This window comes from Odocoileus virginianus, chromosome 18 (genome assembly GCF_023699985.2).
Source record: "Odocoileus virginianus isolate 20LAN1187 ecotype Illinois chromosome 18, Ovbor_1.2, whole genome shotgun sequence".
Taxonomy (NCBI): Eukaryota; Metazoa; Chordata; class Mammalia; order Artiodactyla; family Cervidae; genus Odocoileus; species Odocoileus virginianus.
This window is the reverse complement of record NC_069691.1, coordinates 21,720,891-21,736,676: the sequence shown is the minus strand read 5'-3', so window position 1 is coordinate 21,736,676 and position 15,786 is coordinate 21,720,891. Positions and strand designations below refer to the sequence as shown.

Here is a 15,786-nt window from a genome sequence, read left to right as displayed (position 1 = left end):
GCAGCCACTCCCTCCTCTTTTCGTTCTTTTTTGTCTTAAATACAGTGAATAGGAAAAAAAATGCTTTTTTCTCTTCTGGTTAAGAACTTTGCCTTGCCTTCTACCTCTGATGGTTTTTACAGTGTAACCCTGGCTTTGGCAACTATGGTAACTACTGATTGGGAGATAATGTAATTCAGTGCTTGCTTTAAGTTAACTAAATCCCAGCAGAGAGACTGAAAAATATTTCTATTGTGACTAGAACAGGATACCTAACTTTTAAACTTCTCTAAGGGTTGTCCTTGCATTTTCAGTTAACATGGGTTTCATTTCTTATTGACAGTGGGTGGCCATGTTTTCTGAACCAAACATGAGGAGGTAACATTTCATAAGAGAGTACCTCTGCTGTGCTGTATGCTGTGCTTAGTTGTGTCGGACTCTTTGCGACCCCATGAACTGTAGCCCACCAGGCTCCTCTGTCCCTGGGATTCTCTAGGCAAGAATATTGGAGTGGGTTGCTATTTCCTTCTCCAGGGGATCGTTCTAACCTAGGGATCGAACCTGCATCTCTTGCCTCTCTTGCATTGCAGGTAGATTCTTTACCACTGAGCCACCAAGGAAGCCCCATCTATATTAATTGGAATTGTTACAGAATTTCCAGGGCTTGGGGGTCTTATAGCTACTAAAAACAGGCAGCGCTTTAAATCATAAGGGAACTATGATCACACTAAACTTTTAGAATGGACACTGTAAATATTTTAACCTAGTGATTGGGGCCCTAAAGAGTTGATGGAAAGAGTGGCGGAAAGGAAACTAGGACTCTTGGCATCTCTTGATCAGGCAACCAGGGCAGTACACAGGGACGTGCCCTCCCGCCAGCGTGCAGCCTGGGAAGCTGATGTTGGGACGCGGAGTTCCAAGTAGAGCGCTGGAGGCTCACGCGCATGCGCAGGGACCTCTGATGCATTCCAGGGTGGAAGGGTGCGCGTTTGAGTGTCCATGGCAACGAGACGCTTCTGCCTTCTGGAAGCCTTGGCTCCAGCTCCTGCAGTGTGAGACCAGTCCTGGTGGGAGGGACCTGGGCTGGGGGCGGGGGACTGATGGGGATACAAGGGGGTGGGGAGGGGCTGTGGAAACTGCTGGGAACATTTGCTCCAGGGATTGAGTTAAACTAAGAAAATCGCTCCAAGACTCAGCACAAAAGGATCTTTTCATTCCTGCCCTTTCACCCATGTAGGGAACTATGCCTTTGGAGGTGGTGGTGGAACTTCAGATCCGGGCGGTAAGAGAGACCGACGAACCTCCCCTCTTTGCCCCAAATCACACTCTTTCCTCGGGGTTCTTTTTCCCGGTCTTTTTTCACCACCCCTCGCCCCACACACATCATTAATTGAATCTCTGTCCCTAAGATTCTTTACATTGGTCTTTCTGACAGAATCTAACCTTTAATTCGGATCAGCCTCTTTCCACTGCCCTCCCTTCCCCACTCCAAGCCAACTTCTTTCTTAGCTTTATGTGAAGTTTTTATTTTCATTTAAAACAATCTGGCATTAAGTCCCAAGATTTTATTTTTTGGGTTTTATTTTCTGGGATACAGATTTCTGAGGAGATTAAAAAGCCCCTCCTTTAAATAACCAGGGAAGATTTTACTTTCAAAAAGCCCCATCATGTCTTGATAATTTGCCACCTCTATAAACCAGTCAAAAATTTTCTAAGCTACTTTCCCTACAGATGGTTCTGGCTTGCTAATTCCAAAAAAGAAATCAATCAATAACTGTTTAATAATTATCCACTGAATCCTGCTTAAGTGAGGTGCTCTGGCAAAGTGACTTCATTTTTCCTCTTTGGGACCAGTCATTCCTTATTTCCTTATTATCAAATAAGTCATTCCTTATTATCAAATTGCCAGCATCCATTGGATCATAGAAAAAGCAAGAGTTCCAGAAAAAACATCTACTGTTTATTGATTACGCCAAAGCCTTTGACTGTGTAGATCACAACAAACAGTGGGAAATTCTTCAAGTGGTGGAAATACCAGACCACTGTACCTGCCTCCTGAGAAATCTGTATGCAGGTCAAGAAGCAACAGTTAGAACCGGACATAGAACAGACTGGTTCCAAATTGGGAAAGGAGTATGTCAAGACTGTATATTGTCACCCTGCCTATTTAACTTATATGCAGAGTCCATCATGCAAAATGCCGGGCTGGATGAAACACAAGCTGGAATCAAGATTGCTGGGAGAAATATCAATAACCTCAGATATGCAGAAAGTTCTGCCTTATGGCAGAAAGTTAAGAGGAACTAAAGAGCCTCTTGATGAAAGTGAAAGAGGATAGTGAAAAAGTTGGCTAAAGCTCAACATTCAGAAAACTAAGATCATGGCATCCATCCCATCATTCCATGGCAAGTAGATGGAGAAACAATGTAAACAGTGAGAGAAGTTCTTTTCTTCGGCTCTGAAATCACTGCAGATGGTGACTGCAGCCATGAAATTAAAAGATGCTTGCCCCTTGGAAGAAAAGCTATGGTCAACCTAGACAGCATATTAAAAAGCAGAGACATTACTTTGCCGACAAAGTTCCGTATTGTCAAAGTTCTGGTTTATCCCATAGTCATATTTGGATGTGAGAGTTGGACCATAAAGTTGAGTGCCAAAGGATTGATGCTTTTGAACTGTGGTGTTGGAGAAGACTCTTGAGAGTCCCTTGGACTGCAAGGAGATCAAACCAGTCAGTCCTAAAGGAAATCAGTCCTGAACATTCATTGGAAGGACTGATGCTGAAGCTGAAACTCCCAATACTTTGGCCACCGGCTGGCCAACTGACTCATTGGAAAAGACCTTGATGTTGGGAAAGACTGAAAGTAGGAGAAGGGTACGACAGAGGATGAGATGGGTTAGATGGCATCACCAACTCGATGGACATGAGTTTGAGCAGGCTACAGGAGTTGGTGATGGACAGGGAAGCTCGGCATGCTGCAGTCCATGGGGTTGAAAAGAGTCACACATGACTGAATGACTGAACTAAACTGATTCCTTATTTCAGCTTCCATTTTCCAATCCTGTAGTTGGTGACAGACTGTCATGTGGCTTTCCCTGAAAGCTATAAGGGACTTTTCTACTGGACATGATTATAAGCCCAAGATCAACAGTTTACAACCATGGAAAATCTGGCTCAGTTCAGTTCAGTCACACAGTCGTGTCTGACTCTTTGTGACCCCATGAACCACAGCATGCCAGGCCTCCCTGTCCATCACCAACCCCCAGAGTACACCCAAACCCATGTTCATTGAGTTGGTGATGCCATCCAACCATCTCATCCTCTGTCGTCCCCTTCTCCTCCTGCCCTCAATCTTTCCCAGCATCAGGATCTTTTCAAATGAGTCAGTTCTTTGCATCAGGTGGCCAAAGTATTGGAGTTTCAGCTTCAAAATCAGTCCTACTAATGAACACCCAGGACTGATCTCCATATAAGTGACAAGTGCTGTGATTTCCTCTTATGTGCTGCTCTGAAACAAAGATGGAAATTTCCTGGATTTGACCCACTTGCTGACAGCAAATAGGACTGACTATATCAAGTGTGCTGTATCAGTTGTGAACTCTCACAATTGTTCAGTAAGATGAAGGAATTCATGAGAAACTGGTAAATCAGTATTCTTCCTCATCAAGGCAAAAAAATTAAACAAGTTTTCATCTAACTTCATTCAACATTACTGGTTAATTTTATTTTGACTTTTAAAAGGAATTCATCACTGTACAATTAATTAACAGTAGAATCAGTGTTTTGTTTTTTTTAACTCTACAGTACTTAGTATACTCCAAAAAAAAAAAAAAAAATCAGATGAATTGATCTGTGCTTTAAAAACCAGCAAACTCAGGCCCTGGCAATCAAGATAGGGGAATTCCAAAAAAATAATCAGGACTAACATGAGCCTAACTTTGACCTCCCATTATTCAGACCTGTGGATCCTGCAAGAGGAAATATTTTTTCCAAATATCTGGGCTGAAGATTGCTGCAGTTAAAATAAAGGATCTCTGTTAAGGCTAAAAATAAAGGAAACCACCTAGAGTGTCACAGTTTGGCTGATTCAAGAAGTGAAGAGGTAGTCTGTGTTCAGGATGTTGTGAGAATGCAAATAATTTCTATATTGAAGAGTAGCTATTCCTTTTTCAGTGTTCCTCAAACACTAGAAAATTCACACCTCCACCCAGTCAGAACCTACCTGTCACAGCCATTCTCCAGATTCCTATGTGTACATCTGTATGATAGATCAAATGCCATCATCCTATTTTTAAATATGAAATAATTGGTTATTAAAATTATCTAAAGACATCAATTCCATAGGTAATTTAAAGGTACATATTTTCAGGCACAGCAGCATTTAAAGCACACATCCTCATCAGTCTTTCCCAGTCAAGGAATAATGAGCAGAGTCCACCCTGTATTTGCTGGCCTTTGGTCTTGTGAATTGGGGAGGCACCATGGATAAACTACTTTGTGAGGGTCAATATAAACAGAAATCTTGGAGTTATACTTTGTGCCTGGTATAGCAGTATGCTCCACTTGATGAATTTCAAGTTAAATACTGTTACCTAAAGGGTGCTTATATAGAGAAATGGAATTCCACATGAAAAGCTTTAATATACAGGGTCATGCTTGTGGTATATATTTGAAAGGTTATGCTCTTACATTGCAAAGAAGTTATTTCTCCATTTTATTACCTCAATAAAGAAGCATTATTCTTTATTCAGTAGAGATGGTAGGCAGCAGGGCCCATCTCCTTCCATGTTGGTCCACTGATAACGTATGTGGTGATCCTGCCTCCAAGACTCAGTTCCTCTGACCTCCTCAGTGACTTCGCTTTTCTGTCCTGTCATGTCATGCTATTTGCTGTCAACAGAATTAAGCCCGAGGCAGTAAGCCCATCTTTGCTTTCTGTGAGCACTGTTGATATGCCCACTTTTAAGTGTTTCTTCTTTGGGTAAGTTCTTGGCTTGTTCTCTGAATGCAGAAGGATAATATTAGGGTAGTGGGAAATACCTATTTAAAGATCTTCGAGGAGGTAGAGGAAAAGGAGAGAAATATATGTACTGTAATCTCTTTTTTCCATTACCCAATCTGTGAAGATGGAAGAGACAAAACTAGAAAAGCTTGCCAAGAAAATCAGGATTAAGAAGAAATCTTCCCAAGTATAGTAATATATTGTCAGAGAATAAATTAGAAAAACCTATGTCATAGGCGCTTAAATCTACCTCTGCTTCCCATGTGGTGCAGTGGTAAAGAATCCGCCTATCCATGCAGCAGATGCAGGAGACTCAGGTTGGATCCCTGGGTCAGGAAGATCCCCTGGAGTAGGAAAAGGCAACCCACTCCAGTATTCTTGCCTGGAGAATCTCATGGACCGAGGAGCCTGGTGGGCTACAGCCCATGGGGTCACAAAGAGTCAGACTCAGCTGAGTGATTAATGGTATGTCATAGACTCTTAAAATACTGTTTAAAATCTACCTCAGGAAAAGGATAAGGATGTGGCTTATTTGCATGTATATATTTACAGAATGAAGTTGCTTTGTTTTTTTTCAAAGTTCAATTTACAGGTGATATCTTGACTTGCAGGATTACAAAATTTTCTGATGTCAACTTTTAAGAAGCAGCAACATTATAATCACTCCAACTTGGTTTCTTTAAAGTTTTCCTGGAGAGATAAAGAGTTGCTGAATAAGTATATAATAGAGGGATTTTTTTGCTTTCTGTAATATGGCTGTGATCAGTAATGGTCAGCACTGTGCTCTAGCCTAGCAACCCATTAAGATGATAGGACACTTGAAATCCCAAAAGGAAACCTGAAATGTCCTTAGAGGGGCAAGCATGATGGCTGCTGGTTTATGTCATTATCATCAGGGGTGGAAACCTTCAGATCTGGTGCCACAGTGTTGAGATGGTGTCACGGTTGGTTCCACAGTACAAAGAGGACTGGAGCAGTGTGCGGTGAAAGCCAGCAATAGTCCACGATGCTGTACTGCATGTAGCCCAGAAAAAAGCCAAAAGCCACGTCGGTGACGTTGTGCCGCCCCAGCATGATCCTGGAGAGACCCAAGATGAAGGCCCAGAGCACCACCAGCACCCTCAGTGGGATGGCCAGCACCAGGTGGTTCAGGATGAAGCGCGACACCAGGGCGGCTCTGGTGGTGTGGCCCGAAGGGAAGGAGTACTTGTCCACGGACACAGTGAAAAACATGTCCATCTGGTTGTGGGCCGGGCGGCGCCTGCGGACCAGCCCCTTGATCAGGGACACCAGCAGCAGGTCCAGCAGCAGGGCGAAGAGCAGGTTCATCAGCACCTCGCGCCCGGCCCAGCTGTCGCTCCTGGACAGGCAGTAGAGGGTGCCGAGGAGCCAGGGGATGCCATGTCCCGAGATCTCCAGCAGCTTCATAAGGGGCCTCATGCTGCCCCAGGACGAGCTCTCCCCCGCGCACACCCCCAGCTTCTTGGACAGCCACAGGTCGATGGCCAGCAGGGAGCGCAGGGCGATGCCCAGGAAGGAAGGGTTCAGGTCTATGCGGTCCTCCTCGGGCACCTGGGGCGGGGGCGCCAGGGAGGAGCCCGCCCCAGCCAAGGGGAACGAACCGCGGCGGTGCACTGGGCTCTCAGACGCGCGGAGACGGGCGCTGGCGGGGTCGGCGCCCGGAGCGCGGCTGCTGAGCAGGGACTGGAACTCGAACCTGCTGCTGCCGCCATGGGCCGGACTGCCGCTGCTGCTGGGGTCGCAGGTGCCCAGCGGGCGTCCCTCGGTGTTCCTTCGTGGGCTCTGCATCGCGGCGAGCGGCGCGAACCGCAGTACCTGACCGGCTTAAGAAGAAGGTTCCGAGCCTTGCAGCCTCTTCCGCTTCCGCACTACCATCCTAGAGGGGCGGGGAGAGGAGCCAGGGAGAGAACAATTGTGACACCTGGCGGAGACGTGGGAGGAAACTGGAATTTCCAATTTGCGCAAGGGGAGGAGAGGGGAGGGTGGTGCTATGAGAGAAGAAGATGAGAGTTGGTGGTGGTGCGGAGGTTGGGGTGGGGGGGGCGGATTTGACATTGTGGGAGGTTAGGAAAAATAGAGCCTTTACGAAACAAAACAAAACAATCCCTTTTCTCTCTCTCTTATTTTTTTTAAGATTTCTTGCCCAGGGGTGTTCCTTCCTGACAAGCATGATGTGTTCCTTGGAGTTTACCTCCTGAATCAGTACCTGGAAACGGACTGCTTTCCCTCTATGTTCCCTATTATGATTCAGCGAAGCATGAGGTTTGAGAAGGTGATCTTGACTTTCTCATTGCTAAATAGAGAAATTCAAATTCTGTTGTTTGAAGATCATTTACTGGTTCTTATAAAGAACACAGTTTTTATAAACTTATTTTGTATATTTTGTTTTAAAAAATTACATGAAGGCACCTCAGCACAGTGCAGAACCATAGTTGGAGGACTTGCTTTGAATCCCAGATCTGAGCCAAGTTCTGTCAAACTAGTGCTAAGTACCCTGGTGGTTGTTTTCTATTCTTGGAACTCCCATGGCATTTTCTAACTGGAGCAGAGAGCATTTTCTGAATGTTTTTGGAGATGTTAGAGGCAGCTGAGATACTTTCTTACAGAGATTATCAGTAAACTAGCAGGCCTCAAAAACAAACTTTTTAGGCCCAGAAAAATACCCTGAACTAACCAAATTAGTTAAATCCTGTATCTGAAATCCTGTAACAAAACAAGAAAGCTGTTTTTCTGAGTTTTCTTAGGTCATATCTGGTTTATTTAGCTACAGTGATAAAGACTAGATTCCATCCCAGTGAATGTCAAATATATAAACAACCAAATGTTACTAACCCTCTTCCCACTTTCATGAAATATTAATTTTACTACCATCCAGTCACTGACAATCTCAGTAAGGTTTTTCTTTGGAATTTAGAGATTGAGTTGGTTTTAACCTTGATAAGTCTATGATTTTGTCCCAAACAGTATCACCGAGGTGCTTCTTTGGGGAAGAGTATGAGTGTGGGAAGGCTCCAGGATAGGGCCTATCACTTTAAAAGGTCTGGTTGGTGGTGCCCACAAAATGACATGTACGTTTCAGACTGAGAGTAGGAAATGGGAATTCCCTGACAGTCCAGTGGTTTGGTTTCTACTGCAGGAGGCCCAAGTTCAGTCCCTAGTCAGGGAACTAAGATCCCCCAAGTTGTGTGGCACAGCCAGAAAAACAACAACAACAGAGAAGATGACTATTGATATTTTTGAAAGGTCTAGGACTGTGTGTAACATTTTTATAAATCACAGTCTGTTGATTTAAATAGAGTCTTCCTAATTGGCTGGGTAAGAGAGGAATAAATGGATATTATCTTAGAATATGCAGTCAGAATACAAAGGAATCTACTGCCATTTTGATATTGGTCATGGTAAAAAGCAGGTGGTGAAAATTCAGTGTATTTTTTTCCTTCAAGAATCTCCATATTTTATCAACTTTAAATGTGCTTATTTAAACTCAAAATGGATTAAAGATCTAAATGTAAGACCAGAAACTATAAAACTCCTAGAGGAGAACATAGGCAAAACACTCTCCGACATAAGTCATAGCAGGATCCTCTATGACCCACCTCCCAGAATATTGGAAATAAAAGCAAAAATAAACAAATGGGACCTAATGAAACTTAAAAGCTTTTGCACAACAAAGGAAACTATAAGCAAGGTGAAAAGACAGCCCTCAGACTGGGAGAAAATAATAGCAAACGAAGAAACAGACAAAGGATTAATCTCAAAAATATACAAGCAACTCCTGCAGCTCAATTCCTGAAAAATAAATGACCCAATCAAAAAATGGGCCAAAGAACTCAACAGACATTTCTCTAAAGAAGACATACAGATGGCTAAAAAACACATGAAAAGATGCTCAACATCACTCATTATCAGAGAAATGCAAATCAAAACCACAATGAGGTACCATTACACACCAGTCAGGATGGCTGCAATCCAAAAGTCTACAAGCAATGAATGCTGGAGAGGGTGTGAAGAAAAGGGAACCCTCTTACACTGTTGGTGGGAATGCAAACTAGTACAGCCGCTCTGGAGAACAGTGTGGAGATTTCTTAAAAAACTGGAAATAGAACTGCCTTATGACCCAGCAATCCCACTGGGCATATACACCAAGGAAACCAGATCTGAAAGAGACACGTGCACCCCAATGTTCATCGCAGCACTGTTTATAATAGCCAGGATATGGAAGCAACCTAGATGCCCATCCGCAGACAAATGGATAAGGAAGCTGTGGTACATATACACCATGGAATATTACTCAGCCATTAAAAAGAATTCATTTAAATCAGTTCTAATGAGATGGATGAAACTGGAGCCCATTATACAGAGTGAAGTAAGCCAGAAAGATAAAGATCATTACAGCATACTAACACATATATATGGAATTTAGAAAGATGGTAACGATAACCCTATATGCAAAACAGAAAAAGAGACACAGATGTACAGAACAGACTTTTGGACTCTGTGGGAGAAGGCAAGGGTGGGATGTTTCGAGAGAACAACATTGAAACAAGTATACTATCTATGGTGAAACAGATCACCAGCCCAGGTTGGATGCATGAGACAAGTGCTCCAGGCTAGTGCACTGGGAAGACACAGAGGAATCGGGTAGAGAGGGAGGTGGGAGGGGGGATCAGGATGGGGAATACGTGTAAATCCATGGCTGATTCATGTCAATGTATGACAAAAGCCACTACAATATTGTAAAGTAATTAGCCTTCAACTAATAAAAATAAATGAAAAAAAATGTGCTTATTTAGAAGACTTTAAAAGTACTTTTATAAGAAATTCAAGAATGTAAAATTGTAAAAGCTATAAATCAATCTGTGAATGATCTTGGTGGTCATCCAGTCCCACCTCCCTGACTTGCAAAAGAGGAGAGTGAGTCTCAGTCACAAAGCTGTGTATTTGAGATTAATAGTCAAAAATATTATGGACCATTTTCATTTTATAAGGTGCAATTACATAAGATACTTAATTTTTTAAAAAACTTTTTATTTTATATTGGGGTATAGCTGATTAACAATATTGTGATAGTTTTAGATGAACAGTGAAGGGACTCAGCCCATGTATATGTATCCATATTCCCCCAAACTGTCCTCGCATCCACCCATCCAGGCTGCCTCATAACATTGAGAAGAGTTCCATGTGCTATATAGTAGGTTATCCTTGTTGGTTATCTGTAAATGCTTATTTTAAATTTTGAAAAATTGCCCCCTTGTGTGAGCTCTTTGGGTTCATATTCAGACTTTCTACTAGTTGACTCCAGCTTTCTTGTATCTGTTCCATTCTTTAGCTGCAAATACTTGCAGCTAGTAATGAAAACATTGGACCTTGTGAGTAATTCAGAATTCAGTGTTCTAAAGCAGCCAGGTAAATAAGAAATTATTCATAAAGAATATAAGAGCCATTGTGTTTAAGCAGCTCATGTTGATTATTTATTTCCCATAATCATCCTTGAAAAATTCTTAGACATAAATGAAGAGAAGGGATGAAATATTACTGAAACCATTTTGGAGAAAATCACAGCTCACCCACATTTACTTATTATATCCAAGTCAGTGAGACAAAAGTGGATTACAGGGGACAGCTTCTACTTTTGTCATTAAAGCAGACCTGGTTTTGGATCAAGAGCAGATTTTAATCATGCCTAAGGTTAAGCATGGTTTAAATCAGAAATTTGATACCTGAAATCAAACTCTACTGAAAACTTTTTTTTTTAAACAAGATTCTAAAGTTCAGAAAGAGGGGCATGGTATGCTTTTATTTCAATTCTAGGCCCTTTTATATGAAGGACAGAATGAACATATTTGGATATGTATAGACAGGGATCTAGGTATCAGGTGGGCCTTAGAAAGCATTACTATGAACAAAGCTAGCAGAGATGATGGAATTCCAGTTGATCTATTTCAAATCCTAAAAGATGATGCTGTGAAAGTGCTGCACTCAATATGCCAGCAAATTTGGAAAACTCAGCAGTGGCCACAGGACTGGAAAAGGTCAGTTTTCATTCCAATCCCAAAGAAAGGCAATCCCAAAGAACGCTCAAACTACTGCACAATTGCACTCATCTTACACGCTAGTAAAGTAATGCTCAAAATTCTCCAACCCAGGCTTCAGCAATATGTGAACCGTGAACTTCCAGATGTTCAAGCTGGTTTTAGAAAAGACAGAGGAACCAGAGATCAAATTGCCAACATCCGCTGGATCATCGAAAAACCAAGAGTTCCAGAAAAACATCTATTTCTGCTTTATTGACTATCCAAAGCCTTTGACTGTGTGGATCAACAATAAACGGTGGAAAATTCTTCAAGAGATGGGAATACCAGACCTCCTGACCCACCTCTTGAGAAACCTATATGCAGGTTAGGAAGCAACAGTTAGAACTAGACATGGAACAACAGACTGGTTCCAAATAGGACAAGGAGTACGTCAAGGCTGTATATTGTCACCCTGCTTATTTAACTTATATGCAGAGTACATCATGAGAAACGCTGGGCTGGAAGAAGCACAAGCTGGAATCAAGATTGCCGGGAGAAATATCAATAACGTCAGATATGCAGATGACACCACCCTTATGGCAGAAAGTGAAGAGGAACTAAAAAACCTCTTGATGAAAGTGAAAGAGGAGAGTGAAAATGTTGGCTTAAAGCTCAACATTCAGAAAACTAAGATCATGGCGTCCGGTCCCATCACTTCATGGGAAATAGATGGGGAAACAGTGGAAACAGTGTCAGACTTTATCTATTTTTGGGCTTCAAAATCACTGCAGATGGTGATTGCAGCCAGGAAATTAAAAGACGCTTACTCCTTGGAAGGGAAGTTATGACCAACCTAGATAGCATATTAAAAAGCAGAGACATTACTTTGCCAACAAAGGTCCATCTAGTCAAGGCTGTGGTTTTTCCAGTGGTCATGTATGGATGTGAGAGTTGGACTGTAAAGAAAGCTGAGTGCCGAAGAATTGATGCTTTTGAACTGTGGTGTTAGAGAAGACTATTGAGAGTCCCTTGGACTGCACGGACATCCAACCAGTCCATCCTAAAGATCAGTCCTGGGTGTTCATTGGAAGGACTGATGCTGAACCTGAAACTCCAATACTTTGGCCACCTCATGTGAAGAGTTGACTCATTGGAAAAGACCCTGATGCTGGGAGGGATTGGGGGCAGGAGGAGAAGGGGACGACAGAGGATGAGATGGTTGGATGGTATCACCAACTCGATGGGCATGAGTTTGAGTAAACTCCAGGAGTTGATGATGGACAGGGAGGCCTGGCATGCTGCGGTTCATGAGGTCGCAAAGAGTCGGACACGACTGAGCGACTGAACTGAATCTGGGACAGGTATCACAGTGTTTTTCTTGTGCTTCATGATATACCTAAAACTCACGAGGCTCTCTCTCTTTTGTTATTTTTGGATTCTGTGGGAGTCTAGCTATGAGTACTTAGTTTTTCTTTTGTGTTACACATAGGATTTTTATTTATGTTCCTTTTTAGCACAACTAGTTGTTTGGGAAGAGAAGTCATTCATTCAGTTAAAATATAGTGAGTATCTGTTGTATTCAGGATGTTTTTCTAGGTACTCAAACAAGACTGTTCGAGGTTGATATCAGATGTGCTTTTAGGAACAGACTGTGGGGCCAGGTCAAGTGGATGACATTTTGAACGTGTGGTAGTTTCAGCCAACTCAAATTTTCCTTGTTCTTTGTATTGTGTTAATTCTTATTTATTTCCTCTGTAGTCACTTGTTGAACTTTTAACCACATAGCTGTTAAAGGCTCTACTTTTGAATCCTAAAATGTCATATGGCTGGATTTGACATGTGTTAATAATTTGGAAGAAAATGATATAAATTTTATATAAGTATATATTAATAAAACTTGGAAGATTTATTTCCCCCATTTTTTTCCCCTATAGGTATTTGAAAATGCAATAGACCCTGGAGCTGTAGCAGACATTTTAGAAAGTAGGTACTCCTCTCTGCACCCCCCACCCCAAAAGAGAGAGAGACTATTGTGTATATGTAATTCATAGATAGAAAATTCTGCTATATTCTAAGTTATGATACTTCCATATTTAACCCATATTTATGTTTGCTATAGTCTGTAAAATTTGAATCATGTTAATTGAATTGCAAACCACTTTCTAGATATAGATGGGATTTACTAGATGGTATGATTCTGTTTTTTATTTTATTGCAATTAAATGATTTTTATATCTTAACAGAGTTATGTAACCATCTCCATAATCAATTTTACAACATTTTCATCACCACAGAAAGAAGCCATATACCCATTTTTCCTCATCCCTTCCAGCCCTAGGCAACTACTAACTAAACTATATGCCTCTATAGATTTTCTTATTCTGGATATTTTCATATAAATGGAATTATATAATATGTGGTCATTTGTAACTGGCTTCTTTAACTTAGCATAACATTTCTAAGATTCTTCCTGCTACAACATGTGTCAATATTTGACTTCTTTTTATATCTTCATGGATCAGGGATCAAACATGTGTCTCCTGCATTGGCAGGTGGATTCTTTGGCACTGTGCCACCAGGGAAGCACTAACTCAAAGATCTTTGTTTTTTTCTAAGAGTTTTATCATTTTAGCTCTGACATTTAGCTCTTACATTTACAATCAATTGAGTTGATTTTTGTAAATGGCAAGAGGTAAGGGTCCAACTTCAGTCTTTCCTATCTGGATATCCAGTTGTCTTCACACTATTATTACTAAGAGTAGTTTTTCCTCTTTGAATAGTCTTGACATTCTTGTTGAAAATCAACTGACTATAAGTGTGAGGGTTTTTTTGGAGGGTCTCAGTTCTATTTCATTGATTCATGTGTCTGTCATTATGCTGATGCCACACTATTTTGTTTATAATAGCTTTATGGTTAGTTTTAAAACAAGGAAATTCTTTTTCAAGATTGTTTTTCCTATTTGGGTTCCCTTAGTTTGCCATATGAACTTAAGGATCAGCTTGTCAGTTTGCAAAGAAGCCAACTAGGAAGTTGATAGGCACTGATAGACTGCATTGAACCTGTAGATCATCTTGGAGAATACTGGCATCTTAACAATATTAAGTCTCCCAATTCGTGGCATGGCTTGTGGTGATAATTAATTGAATGTAAGGAATTTAGAAATTGAGATAGATGAAGTGCAACACATTACCTTCGGGGTGATGGTTGGAAAGAATATAATCCTCCCTCCTGTTTGGAAAACTTAAAATTATGGGCTGTCTTGGCTTTTAATTTTCTTGGCATTTAAAATTTTGTTTTTACGTATTCATGTTTTTCATAAGTCTGCAAAGGAAGAATTTTACTTTTAGTGTATGTATTTTTTAGCTTTTTTGAGATGTAACTGACATACAACATTGTGTAAGTTTAAGGTGTACAACATATGAATTTGATACTCAGGTATTTTGCAAAATGATTACTACAGTAGTATTAGCTTATACCTCTATCACATCACATAATTACCATGTTTTTTTGTGGTGAGAACATTTAAGATGTACTGTCAGTAACTTTCAAGTATATAATATAGCATTATTAACTATAATCACCATTATTTTCTATATTAAAATGTTTTCACTTCTAATATTTTGTGGGAATTATTTTTACTGATTTTTATTGTTATACCGTTTGTATTTTAAATTACTTTTAATATTCAAATTCTATTATTATCCTTATAGACCTTTTCTTTATAAGACATATCCTTGTTGTTGTTGTTCAGTTGCCAAGTCGTGTCCGACTCTTTGCAACCCAATGGACCAGAGCATGCCAGGCCTCCCTGTCCATCACTGGAGTTTGCTGAAGTTCATGTTCATTGAATTGGTGATGCCATCCAACCATCTCATCCTCTGTTGCCCTCTTCTCCTTCTGCCCTCAATCTTTCTCAGCATCAGGGTCTTTTCCAATGAGTCAGCTGTTGGCATCAGGTGGCCAAAGTATTGGAGCTTCAGCATCAATCCTTCCACTGAGTATTTAGGGTTGATTTCTTTTAGGATTGACTGGTTTGATCTCCTTGCAGTCCAAGGGACTCTCAGGAGTCTTCTCCAGCACCACAGTTTGAAAGCATCAGTTCTTTGGTGCTCTGCCTTCTTTATGGTCCACCTCTCACATCTGTACATGACTACTGGAAAGACCATAACTTTGACTATATGGACCTTTGTTAGAAAAATGATGTCTTTGCTTTTAATATACTATCTAGGTTTGTCATAGTTTTTCTTCCAAGAACCAAGTGTCTTCCAATTTCATGGCTATAGTCAACATCTGCAGTGATTTGGGGCCCAAGAAGAGGAAATCTCTCACTGCTTCCACCTTTTCCTGTTCTATTTGCCATGAAGCAATAGGACTGGATGCCATGGTCTTAGTTTTTTTAATATTGAATTTTAAGCCAGCCTTTTCACACTCCTCTTTCACCCTCATCAAGAGGCTCTTTAGTTCCTCTTCAGTTTATGCCATTAGAAGTGGTATCATCTGTGTATCTGAGGTTGTTGATATTTTTCTCGGCAGTCTTGATTCCAGCTTGTAACTCATGCAGCCTGGCATTTCCCCTGATGTGCTCTGCATACAAGTCAAATAAACAGGGTGACGGTAAACAGCCTAGTTGTACCCCTTTCTCAATTTTGAACCAGTCAGTTGATCTGTATGAGGTTCTAACTGTTGCTTCTTGACCTGCATACAGGTTTCTGAGGAGACAGTAAGATGGTCTGGTATTCCCATCTCTTGAAGAGTTTTCCACAGTTTG

General features: G+C 41.2%; 2 protein-coding genes across 16 annotated transcripts in view; one reads left to right on the top strand and one right to left on the bottom strand.

Moving 5' to 3' along the window:
• SPATA6L (spermatogenesis associated 6 like) overlaps window positions 1–15,786 on the top strand; it is a 76,579-nt gene that overhangs the window by 13,413 nt on the left and 47,380 nt on the right. For 7 of the 15 annotated variants that reach the window (XR_011492800.1, XR_002310183.2, XM_020875108.2 and 4 more), the window contains exons 1-4: window positions 967–1,029; window positions 1,217–1,261; window positions 7,138–7,275; window positions 12,952–13,000. The exons of 1 other annotated variant lie outside the window; for it this stretch is intronic. Coding sequence is in view for 9 of the 14 variants with exons in the window: in XM_020875108.2 (XP_020730767.1) it covers window positions 979–1,029; window positions 1,217–1,261; window positions 7,138–7,275; window positions 12,952–13,000 (283 nt within the window). In the remaining 5 variants the exon portion in view is untranslated. Of the gene's footprint in view, window positions 1–966; window positions 1,030–1,088; window positions 1,262–7,137; window positions 7,276–12,951; window positions 13,001–15,786 lie in introns of those variants that run through there. 7 more of the 15 variants (XM_070480434.1, XM_070480435.1, XM_020875101.2 and 4 more) reach the window with 6 other exon arrangements.
• On the bottom strand, window positions 3,679–6,927 carry PLPP6 (phospholipid phosphatase 6). The gene has a single exon (XM_020875112.2). It carries the CDS (start codon window positions 6,789–6,791, stop codon window positions 5,922–5,924), a length of 870 nt encoding a protein of 289 aa, XP_020730771.1. The 5' UTR covers window positions 6,792–6,927; the 3' UTR covers window positions 3,679–5,921.

Coding starts and splice junctions, on each gene's coding strand:
- PLPP6 (XM_020875112.2), bottom strand. CDS start 6,791: ATGCAGAGCCCACGAAGGAACACCGAGGGACGCCCGCTGGGCACCTGC.